We start from the raw sequence: 12,529 nt of genomic DNA, 5'->3' as shown, positions 1-12,529 counted from the left end.
TACAGTCTGCCTTTTATTTACGAAATGACTATGTTTTCCATTTGAATGGGAATCAATTATTTTAAAAATATTGCTGTTGAACTACAAATAGAATTCAATTTTAGAAATAGAATTTCTAATACTCTAGGATGAATCTATTTCTCTGTACTAGCAGATTACAACATAGCAGTTCTTTGAACATGTTACATCAGAGTCTATTAATATGTGGACATTTCTGTGTAATAGATGTCTTCATCATGTTCAGTTCACATAGGCATCAGTTCATACGGCAAAAGCATTTTTTCCCCAACTAGATACATGTATCCTAATATAGACTGATTTTATCTTTAAAAATGGCACGTGTGGGAGGATTAAAATGGGGGAGGATGATGACGACGACATTAACCCCAAACACCTCATTTATCCCTCCCCCCCGTCCTTTGCCCTTTGGTAACCGTAAGTCTGTGGTCTATTTCTGTTTTGTAAATAAGTTCATTTGTATCTTTTTTTTTTTTTAGATTCCACATATAAGCGATATAGTATGGTATTTGTCTGTCTCTGTCAGGCTCACCTCACTTAGTATGATCATCTCTAGGTCCTTCTGTGTTTATAGCTCTGGTTTTTACTTAATGCCTGTCAAGCATACATCTCTTTTTTTTTTTTTTTTTGCGGTACGCGGGCCTCTCGCTGTTGTGGCCTCTCCCGTTGCGGAGCACAGGCTCCGGACGCGCAGGCTCAGCGGCCACGGCTCACGGGCCCAGCCTCCTCCCGGACCGGGGCACGAACCCGCGTGCCCTGCATCGGCAGGTGGACTCTCAACCACTGCGCCACCAGGGAAGCGCAAGCATGCATCTCTTAAAGACTCAGAACAAAAGAAAATTGCTTCAGTGCATCCTTCCACTTACCCCCCGAACGATTACATCAGAAACACCAATTCTAGTCTCTAGCATCCTCAGAATCCTGCTATTATGTGAAGCCTTTTAAAAACCAAGCTAAGGATATGCATGTTGCATAAAGACTCAGCTGCATGCTCTTATGGTGATCAGGTGGGAGCCAGATGGCTGAGAGCAGCCTGGTTTGTGTGAACCAGACCCTCAGACAATGTGTATTTAAAGACTTTTATTTACTTGGAGAAACCCAAGTTAGGGCTAAGTTATGTACAGTTCCATAAACAAAAGCAAAAGTTATGTATCATTCACAAGCGCCAGAGAATAAAACACAATATGATATTGAAACCATGATCTAAGCTGCTATGCTCATTTCTGTTTTAAATCAGTGCACTTCAAACCCAGAGCTGTTTCTCTGCTGACTCCCTGACACACCCCAAGCAGAATTCAGGCAGCGTCCAGAGTGGCAAGTTGTTTTGGGGTCCTTCTGCTCCCCCTTCTACTTAATTAAGAGTTTGTTAACTCCACCTTGCATCACAAGAACTCACTAAATATTAGTTGAATTCACCCTAAGTCATTACTACATCTATAATCCTCTCACTCCCAGGTGTCCAGAGATGCTCTGATTCTCCATCCTGTAAATAGTTTTCCCCCATGTCTCTCAGACCCCACTTCATCAGCAACTTCAACCAGAGCATTCATTTTTTAAAAATAGATTTATTTTATTTATTTATTTATTTTTGGCTGCGTTGGGTCTTTGTTGCTGTGCCCGGGCTTTCTCTAGTTTAGGCGAGTGGGGGCCCCTCTTCATTGCAGTGTGCGGGCTTCTCACTGCGGTGGCTTCTCATGTTGCAGAGCGTGGGCTCTAGAGCACGGGCTTCAGTAGTTGTGGTGCACGGGCTTAGTTGCTCCGCGGCATGTGGGATCTTCCCGGACCAGGGCTCGAACCCGTGTCCCCTGCATTGGCAGGCGGATTCTTAACCACTGTGCCACCAGGGAAGTCCCCAGAGCATTCATTGTAGCGTGAGCAAGATTCACTAAGATTCGCTAGGACTGTAATGGTTTTTGTCTGTTAATGTCCTGTTAGTTAAAATCCCTTTAAAAATGTGCTCTGGCTAATTCTAAGATGCCATCATCAGTCTCTGCATATTTCTTACCCCAGACTTTGCTAAACCATCAGGTTTCTCTGCATCTTCCATCAAGACCTTCTTTCCTCTTTCCTGAGGGTCATTCTCAATGGACATAATTTATAAAGAAGCTACCATATATTTTCTTTATGTGTCACAAATAGTATGTCATTTATATATTTTCTCCGGGTTATTATCAGTTTATCCAAGTACAATAAAGTGTTCACATAGATTATATTTTATTACATAATAATGGAGAGAAACTGATTTCAATGTCACATCCATCATGACAACTGGGAGAGAAAAAGGAAATGAGGTTAGACTTTAAGAACCGTGTGTACAGGGTCCAGTTCCTTGCAAGAATGTTGCAAGGAACTAACTAAAGACTAATTCGTTGATTCACAAATGTGTCTTGAGCGCCTACCCTGTGGGCACTGAGAATATAGCAGAGAACAAATAAGGCAAAATCCCTGCCCTCCTGGAGGTCTGTGATGCAGAAACAAACAAACAAAAGCAACATTCTTGCAAGGAACTGTGACCCTTTACACACTGTTCTTAAAGTCTAGTCTTTAGTTAGGCCTGTCTGATTATAATTCTTAAGTTTTCAGAAATAGAACAAGTACATATTAAAATTTTTTAAGATGAATTTACTATTAAGTTCAAGTTGTAGAGCCAGTACAGGTGGTATGACAGAAAGTTGTTTGGGTAAGAAAGTAAAATACAAGGGAAACTTGCTGTTTAAAGGAGGAAATTTCATGTGTCCTAGTATGTGTTGGATTTAAGTTTTAAAATGTCATGTTGAAAAATTTCAAATGTTCAGAAAAGTCTCACGAGTAGTAAAACGAACTCCTGTGTGCCTTTCTCCTAGACTCACCGGTTAACATTTTTGCTATGGTTTTTCTCTCTCTCTAATGGTATCATAAATACACCTTTTACTGTTGGTATTGCTGAACTGTTTAAGTGCAAACAACGTGACCATTTGTTCCTAATTACTTTTATGTCTATCTCTTAAGAACAAGATTATTCTCTTTTATAATGTCAGTACAATTCAGGAAATTGAACATCGATTAAATGCTATTAACTAGTGTACATGCCATACCCAAATTTCATCAGTTACCACAATAACATTCTTTTTAGCTATGTGTTTTGGTGGGGGGCAGTTTTTTTTCCCATAGCAGGATCATACATTGCATTTAATTTTCACTTTCTTTAGCCTACTTTAAGCTGGAATAGGTTTTCAACTTCGTCTTTATAGCGTGAGCAGTTTTAAGGCAGATAGCATGATCGAATCAATGATGTCTACAACTTACTCTCAAATGGTTCTACAAAAATAAAAATAATAATACATGTGTATATACATATTGTGTGTGTGTGCACAAAATGTTTAAAACTGGTGAGTCTAGAGGAAGAGCATGCAAGTGCTCATTGTGTTATTTTTTTTCTATAGGTTTGAATTTTTTTTTTTGATAAAAAGGTTAGGGAAGGAAATGTACCTTATTTAAATAAAACTGGTTTGGAACCACTTGAGGACAAAAGTAGTCCATTTTGTTTCAAGTCGTTATTCTATCCTAATGGGAAAAAAAGCAGGCTAATGGATTTTCTGAAATAGAAAGGAAGGAAGGGGAACCTAATTTAAATTTTAATTGTAAAGTAGGGATTAAAGGAGGTAATAATAAAGGAATTAGTATGGTGCCCAGTACAATGTATTAAGTGCTCAGTAAATGTTCATGAATGTGTGTGTGTGCATATGTATACACACTTATATACACACATACTTACATTGGGCGTCTTCTGAGACTCCATCATAAGCCAGAGGTTTACTTGAACCCAGGTTTTGACTCTTCCCAAATCTCACTCTGCCCAGCTCTCTGCCTGGTCTCTCTCTTGTGTATGGCTATATAGCATCTAAAGAAAGAGCAATTCCTATGTGAGACCATTAGAGAGAGAAAACTGCAGAATGTTCACAATTACAGAGAAATAGAAAAAAGACTCCTTATTGTGGAATACCTACTCTTTGCCTCAATGAGAAGAAAATACTCCCATCTCCAAGCTCTTCTCCAGCTGCAAATACAATAGCTCGTGAAGCTGCTTATTCTCCATCTAGGTAAATACAGCACAGCATCACAGGAGTTAGAGCAAGCCTGCTGTGTAAGGCAATAAAGACATAACTAATCCTGAATTGCTGGATGGAATTGAAAAGGGAACAAAGGAGCATGCCAGCTATAAAAAGCACCGAAACATAAACAAGAGCTAAGATTCCTGACTCTGCCACAAGTAGATGTTAGCTGATTTTTCCAGGGCAAGGAGTTCTACCTCCAGAGCAACCTAATGCAGCTGGTTTTTCCTTTGTGTTATAAAAAGGGAGTCAGGCAGCAGCCTGCAACTAACCCAGTCTTATGTGGAAAATAGCTTTCTTCTCCTTGATAGTAAAAATCTCCTTTTTGTGGAGAGACGGAACTCTGGTCTTCTAGGGCTCCGGGGACCCTTCTCAGACTTGCAAGTTTTTGTTTTGTTACCTCTGTCTGTATCCCTAAAAAGTAATTGAGAAAGGTTCTTACTCTCTAATCCAATTTTGGGTTAGTTTAGTAATGAGAGGCAGAAGTGCTGGGTTTAAATCTTCATTTCCTTTGGTTGTTGTTTGTTTTTGTGTATGTGTATGTATAGTTTAGAAACTTTCAGCATCTCAGTTTCTTTGTGGGTAAATAAGAGAAAGACAAGTATGACTGTGTTTGTCTCACAGTTTAAAGGGAAAAATCTAATGATGCTAAATTCAATTTAGAGGAGCGTGTTTGAGCTCTCTGGAAGAGCTATCTGAAATATAATAAAACTATTAATAGGAAAAGAACAGGATTGGAATTAACTGTAGGATATCTCAGGAAATAAGACTCAATAATTCAGAATTCACAAGCCCTAATTGAAGTAAGCTGGGAACAGCACTCTTCATCTTCTTAGACCACTGTATCTCTTTATAAATCCCCCTTCCCACCCAGAATAGTTGCACTTAACCTCTCTCCTTGGGATAATTTCACTAAGAAAACAGAAGCTATTTCTGTAACACCACAAATTTGCTAGTAGATTTGCAGGTAGATTTCTCAATGAGCACGTAAATTTCTCAGTTTCTTTCCTCAGACAACAACAAAGATCAGAGCTGGATGGAAGCTTCAAGGTTGCCTACTCTTTTATTCCATACATGTGAAAATTAAGGCCAGAGAAGAAGTTACTTACTAGCCCCGTGTACCTGCTGGTGAGCTAGCACTGGATCTGGTCTAGCCTGGTGCTTCCTGTGCAACACCAACCCCCAATTCCACCCCATCATTTCAGCCTCTCCTAGTCTGTATCTCAACCACAAATGACATGAGAGTTCCCTGGCCATTCTGTGGTTAGAACTCATTGCTTTCACTGCCTTGGGCCTGGGTTCAATCCCTGGTCGGGGAACTGAGATCCTGCAAGCTGTGTGGCAACAACAAAAAAAAGTCAACCACACTGACAGCGAGATAGTTATGTTAAATTACAAAGGACTGATGTCTACTATGTATGTTTGACATCCAAGCTTTCAAGGAAAACTGTGTAGGAGCTTCTTGAGGCTATATATGGTTAAAAACGTAGCAAGTTGAGAATACTAATGTTGTGATAGGAGATTATATATCTATACATAGGATATATAGATTATGTGTAACATTGTATATAAATATAGATAGATATAGATAGATATCTTTTTAATATATAATATAACATATGTGTGTGTGTTTGTGTGTATACATTCCCTTCTCTGTGCTCCCTTACCTCCCATACTATTGTCACACTTCCTTCTACTGTTATTTATCACTTCCTTCTTTCTCTGGTACCTTCTTAACTAATCACCTTTTGTTACTAACATGGATCGAACCTTGGAGGTAGCATGGGGAGACTCCGGGTGGGCAAAGGAGGCCCTGCGAGTGCCATTCTGTTACCTACAGCCCCATTTGACCTCATGCCCAAGCTAATCAAATGCAGTAAGCAGTTTGCCGTTCATTGAACATCCTGTACCTTTTCAACTCTTGGCGTCGGTAGCAGCATCAGGCCAGCAGAGGTCGCAATGAGTAGCAGAGAGGACTGAGGGCAGCAGGAGGTGGGGCCACGTATATCTAGTCTCTCAAAATCTGACACAAGTGAGATAAAAGTTATTTATTATATAAATGCCTTAAAATACATGTAGAAATTGCTAGGTTTTAAAAAATTAATTAGTTCATTTTTAATTATACAGATAACACCAATGCCTTCTCATTGTAGAAAATTCATACAATACAGATAAAATGTAAATTCCCCCAGCTCTACCTCCCTCCCTCCAGGTAAGGGCTATCAGTGTAGATTTGCTTAGTGCACTAAAAGCTTATAATGCACCTAGATAGAGACATTTTTAATAAATAGGATCATACTATGTTATTTTACAACTTTTCCCCACCTACAACATTTTAGACATCTCATTTTTTAAATTGAGATATAATTGCATATAACAGTTAGCTTCAAGTGTTGATTTGATATTTGTATATATTGTAAAATGATCACCACAATAAGTCACCATACACAGTTACAAAAATATCATTTAGTTTTTAAAAGAATTGCTGCCTAGGATTCCACTGAATGAATGGTCTGTGGTTTATTTAATGTGTTTTTCTATTAATACTTTTGGTTGGTTTTGTTTTCCACCATTACAGACAGTGGAATCCTTGTGATTATGTATGTTTTCTGGTACAGATACTTAGCAGTGAAGATATATATTCTTTTCATTTTTTTAGGATGACATTAAACAGAGCCAGAATAGAGGGCTGCTGCCTCATGAGCTAAGATTTCCCAGGCAGTGATAATAGAGCACTGTGGTCTGGCTGTCAGCTGTACCAGAGGAGCGAGCTGCTGACGTGCACACACAGCAATGTCCTCTTATCTCCCAGCTGCAGCCAGCACAGTAGTTCATTTGACTCAAAGTCAAAACCACAAGCGTCCTGACAATCCAGCGTCTGCTGAGAAGGAAAGCTCTTTATTTGCTACCAAAAGAGATGGTGTGACTACGGCAGGCAGCCAGTAAAAGGAAAAAGGGATGGGAGCTGACAGGCCTGACAGATTCTGATTGGGAGATCTTTCTAGGGCTGTCCATTAGAGGTGGTAGTTTGTGGTGGAGTGGTTTTGATTTCTTATGTATGATGTATTCTCTGTTTTTGCAGTTGGCCGCCCAATCCCTGTTCGTCAGACCCTGCACCCAACCCCAGAGCAGATTGAGGAGTTGCATCAGACCTATATGGACGAGCTAAGGAAATTATTTGAGGAGCACAAAGGGAAGTATGGTATTCCAGAAAATGAAACTCTCATTTTTAGATAACCCTCCTCCTCGAAGGCATGCAAGAGGGCGAGAGAATATCCCGTTGAAAGAACAAATATTTTAAATAAATTAAATTTTTTCTTTGATGAAGGAATCAGATTTGCAACTGAGAAGTATTATGTATGGTGACAGATGTTGATGTTTATCTATGGTAACTAAAAATCCAGTGGGTGACTGTAGGGTAAGGTTGGAGATGATTATCAGCCTTTTAATCGTCTTCCTCATTTGGGAAGGTCAAAATTATTTTACAGGTTAAGAAAAGGTTTAGAATTATTCACTTGCCGGACTTCCCTGGTGGCGCAGTGGTTAGGGATCCACCTGCCAATGCAGGGGACTCGAGTTCCAGCCCTGGCCTGGGAAGATCCCAGATGCCACAGAGCAACTAAACCTGTGCGCCACAACTACTGAGCCTGTGCTCTAGAGCCCACGAGCCACAACTACTGAGCCCGTGAGCCACAACTACTAAAGCTTGCGTGCCTAGAGCCCATGCTCCGCAACAAGAGAAGCCACTGCAATGAGAAGCCCACGCACCACAGCAAAGAGTAGCCCCTGCTCGCCACAACTAGAGAAGGCCTGTGCGCAGCAATGAAGACCCAACGCAGCCAAAAAAACCCCCCAAATTATTCATGTGCTTAAAAAAAATGACAGCTTCAAAAAAAATAATTAGACCCCTTTACTAAATATTACAATAACTTAATGTGGCGTTTTCACTGAATATGACAGCTGTTGTTCAGCACAGCTGGAACATTTACGAGACAGTGTGTAAAATAACTTGCCATGTAGAACTGGAGGACACCATTTTTTTTTCTGCTTGAACAGACCATTTATTAGTGAATAATGTTACTTTTAAGACTTAGATAATTTGATCCTTTAGGTCATATCAACCAACTCATTTTTATACAATATTGCAGAATTTTAATGCCATTTTGGAAACAGGATGAATCTACCATATGGAAACGCATGTGGATGACAGCATGTCTTCTCTTTTCTAATTATGCTTAGAAATATTCATTGTTGCCATTTGCTTAGAAATATGTTCATTTGCTACCGGTAGGGAGGTCTTTTGGAAGACATGCTTTGGACGGGTTTTAAGGCACTGAAATTCCAAAAGGTTTTCACAGTAAAAGGAGGGGTTTTAATTGTCTTCCAATATGGCCTCTTCGAGTAAGATGAGCTCTGAGAGGCAGCGCCCTCTGGAGAGATGGGACCAGTTGACTCCGGTTATATGATTCTCCCTAAACCAGAATGTCAGGTCCGGGAGGGCGGGATCCTTGTCCTTCCTGTTCATGGATGTCTCCTTAGTGCCTGGGTCAGCTCACAATACGTAGTAGGCATGAAATAAGTACTTGTTGAATGGGCGTATTTCTAGGTGGACACACAAACCTTGCCATAGGTGAAGAATTTTTTTAAGCTGTACCATAGTATGAAACCTATTCTCAGAAAAGACGTACTTTCCGAAGGAGGTAATTTATGTGTGATTGTCCCGTGCCAGTAATTGACAGTATCGCAGACTGGTTTGTAAAGAGCAAGTTGAGGAGGGTTTCTGAGAATTAGTCACTAAGAATTAAGTAATTATCCAGTAAGTAAGAAGAATATCCAGTTTCCAAGTGATCTCCACTGCCACATGTCTTTCTATACCTCCTCCACTCTCAGTATTTGGGGGCAACTTTACTGAGTTGTTCTAACTTACTGTTAATATGTGTTAAACCCCCTAATTTTTAAAACATCAGGCCCTGGGCTAGAGCCTGGATTGGGTGTAGCAACAGCAAAACACAGTCATGCTGGGTAATGCCGTGAGTAGAAAGGCATTTCACACACGAAAAAGGGAACCTTCTCAATTGTTCTATAGAAGACTTGTAGGCCAGCATCCCTTTGGCTTCATATGGTTGAGCAGTCCAGGAGGCCACTGACCCAAGGCCTTAAAATTAGATCAGTTCTTTCGTCAAAGCAGGGAACAGGGCACATCCTATTTTATTCTCTCTCTCTCTCTTTTTTTTTTTTTTCTGGCCTCTCCTTGTGGCTTGCGGGATCTTAGCTCCCCGACCAGGGGTTGAACCTGGCCTCTGGCAGTGAAAATGCCAAGTCCTAACCGCTGGACCTCCAGGGAATTCCCAGGACACATCCTATTTTAATAGATGTGGATAATTTGATGATAAATCCTTTTTGGTATTATTCAATACCAAACAAATGTAAAAGGAGCGCCATTTACATAAAACTATGCCCTAGCTGGTCAGGGGTAAGTCTTTCTGACAGAGCTGTGAGGCCCAAGTAACCACAACAACTAAAGGCCTTTAAGTATTATAAAATCCATGAACTTCATTCCTTTGGAGAAGTTTATGAAAATCTCATGACACAGTCTTTTGAGATCTCACAAGGTATGAATTTTAATCTCACACTCAGTAGTGAGGGGGCCAAGATGACCACCAACCTCCACTGGATTGTCTAGGAAGCAGTTAAAGCCCATGTGTGGAAAGCAGAGGCCCTGAAAACTGGGAAAAGTTCTGCTCTGATGAATTTATTTAGAATTATGCCATTTAAAAAATCTAGACATCGGCAACTTTAATTTTGGCATACATAAAATCTTATTTTCAGGTACGTATTAGGGAGTTGATCTCCAGAGGTCTTAATCCAGCAAAGCCAGAAGTCCTTTCATAAACTCAAAGCATAGTTGTAAGTTCCATACAGTCCTACAGACTGCAAATGAATATATATGTATTTTTAAAATAAATAAATTTATTTATTTATTTTTGGCTGTGTTGGGTCCTTGTTGCTGCGTGGGCTTCTCATTGCAGTGGCTTCTCTTGTTGCGGAGCACGGGCTCTAGGCGCGTGGGCTCAGTAGTTGTGGCTCCTGGGGTTAGTTGCTCCGCGACATGTGGGATCTTCCCAGGCCAGGGCTCGAACCCGTGTCCCCTGCATTGGCAGGCGGATTCTTAACCACTGCGCCACCAGGGAAGCCCGCAGATGAATATTTTTATAGGAATTTTTGCTACAACACAAACGTGAGCCATGTATTGTATTCACTAGTATGGTTGGATGGAGATCTCCTCAACTTTAAAGCTTCTCATCTAATATATAATTGCATGTAAAATTTAAACAGCAAAACAAAATAACAAGAACAACAACAACAACAGAAATAACCCCAGAACACCGGAAGAGAAACTGGGCAGATTGCCTTAAGAAAATGTGCATTTATGCTATTTGATTTGGACATCTCTTTCTCCTGTTTCCTTTGCACACCAGGTGCAGGCTGAGTCATTTCCTTTGTCTTGCAGCTAGAAGTATTGAAATTGTCCCTACCCAGCTAGGTCTGTGACGTTCACAATGAGGTTTGCAGCTTTGGTGCTTATGAAAGCCAACCAGTTTTGCTCTGTCTCAAGGGGAACCGGGGCAAGGGATGCTGCGTGATTTATGCAAACCCTTCACCAGGACTGTGAAAACAGTCAAAGTCTGTATAAGTCAGGGGTGATGAGTGAGCCTTTATTATTTGTGTAGGGTTAAAAGTAAAATCCCTACTTCCAGTAGAAGGTATATTTCTGTCAAGGGAAGCACAGGAGGTGGAATCTAGATTCAGTGCCCTCACTTCTGTAACTTTGCGTCTCTTCCAAACTACCTCACTGGTGCAGACTGCCAAATTGGTGATAAATCTGAAAACATGTTTGTGGTGCGTTATCTTTGTCTTCTTTTCCTCTGAAACAGGAGAAAATGTGGATGGGATCTGTCAGTTGGTTGGTTTTCTCCAATAGCCCAAGTTTGCTAGTTCTCATATATATATATATATTTTTTTTCTAAGCTAGGTGATCAAATGTCTCTTTGTGGGGCTGGGAGAGTTCCTTCTAGTAGAATGTGTATATCTTTTTAAAGGAGAAAAACAAGGCAGTGTCGAAATAACCAAGTCGTTGCTCCTGTTTCTCTAGGATGGTAAACACAGAAGCAGTTCTTTATATTTAAAACAGAGGGATTTCTCTAATGCCTCGTATTGGGTTGACCAAAAAGTTTGTTCCAGATTTCAATGTTACGAAAACCCGAACGAACTTTTTGGCCAACCCAATATTTTAGTTATTTGAATTACTCCTTCCCAAACACCATCAGCTTAGTGCCTTAATAATCTTCTATGAGAAGAAGAAATTTGATCTCAATCCATAGTTAACCCGTGGGGTGATGAGTTCCTCGGTGGCAGAAACGGTGCCTTGCGTGTGTTTCGATCCTGGCCCAAAGAGAGCAGACTTCTGCCGTCTCTCCGTGAATGCTTGAGGCATCAACCAGGAAGGTTGATGGTCAGTGCCGTGGAGGCCCAGTTTTAGAGCTAGAAGGGACTTCATAGTCTGTCAGATATTCCTTCTGCAGATGAAGCAGCTGAACCCCAGTGAGGTTTAATACGCATTGGAACTGACCCCATGTTCCAAATTGAACAGGAGGTACTGCTATTCTGTGACTGAAGATTAGTAAACCCAGGAATCCTCCTATAAAGCAAAAGTGTCAAAGAAGTAGAGTATGATTAAAAATATACTTAAGGCAAGGAATTTAACAACTCTGCAGCAAGCTCTGTCTTATTGGTATTAAGAACATTTTCCTTTCTTGAGATCAGTACACTGCATTGTTGACTTTTCCTTTTTGCAAGAGCTATTTTGGTGATGTGTCCTGGGCAAAGCCCAAGTTTCCAACAACAGGCTTAGCCACTGGAGCCTTATATATTAGAGCAGCAGGATGGGGCAAGCTGCCTCAGGCCCAGGGCGGGTGACAGAACCTCAGACAGGGGAGCAAGCAGAGTTTCTGTCACCTCACAGTCTGCTCCAAGCCCCAGTCCATTTTGGCTTCAGCTTCCTCCAGCTGGCTTGTCACAGCTGCTTTTTTTTTTTTTTTTTTAATAGCTCTTAGATTCTGGTTATGAATTATCTTAGGCTTTCTTGAGAATAAAGATAAATCCGACCTTCCTTGTATTCCCGAAGGCATTGGGAATTGGCGTGATTCTCTCCTATTCCATTTCCAAACCAACTTGGAGCTTAAGGTCTTGCTGGTTGGATTTCAATCCCTCTTTTATGGGGATGCAGTCATGTTGAGACAACCAGAGAAAGTAACTATCCCATTCTTTTCTGCTCTCCAGGCTTCTATGTTCAAATCGTCCTTTAGCCTCTGGCCTTCCACTAATTGGCTGTGTGAGGTGGGCTCGGTGGCTTCCTGTGT

General features: G+C 40.7%; 1 protein-coding gene across 3 annotated transcripts in view; it reads left to right on the top strand.

Moving 5' to 3' along the window:
- The window catches only part of MOGAT1 (monoacylglycerol O-acyltransferase 1), a 28,564-nt gene extending 21,124 nt beyond the window's left edge, over positions 1–7,440 (top strand). For 2 of the 3 annotated variants that reach the window (XM_027120213.1, XM_027120221.1), the window contains exon 6: positions 7,192–7,440. In XM_027120213.1, coding sequence (XP_026976014.1) covers positions 7,192–7,346 — 155 coding nt within the window. In that variant the 3' untranslated portion in view covers positions 7,347–7,440. Of the gene's footprint in view, positions 1–5,122; positions 5,238–7,191 lie in introns of all 3 variants that reach the window. The other variant, XM_027120229.1, reaches the window with a different exon arrangement.
- Positions 7,441–12,529: the final 5,089 nt, after the last annotated feature.

The sequence above is a fragment of the Aethalodelphis obliquidens genome, unplaced genomic scaffold (genome assembly GCF_003676395.1).
Source record: "Aethalodelphis obliquidens isolate GAN/ISIS:26980383/991018 unplaced genomic scaffold, ASM367639v1 scaffold2, whole genome shotgun sequence".
Lineage (NCBI taxonomy): Eukaryota > Metazoa > Chordata > Mammalia > Artiodactyla > Delphinidae > Aethalodelphis > Aethalodelphis obliquidens.
Note: the sequence above shows the minus strand (reverse complement) of the source record. Positions and strands in the feature narration are given on the sequence as shown.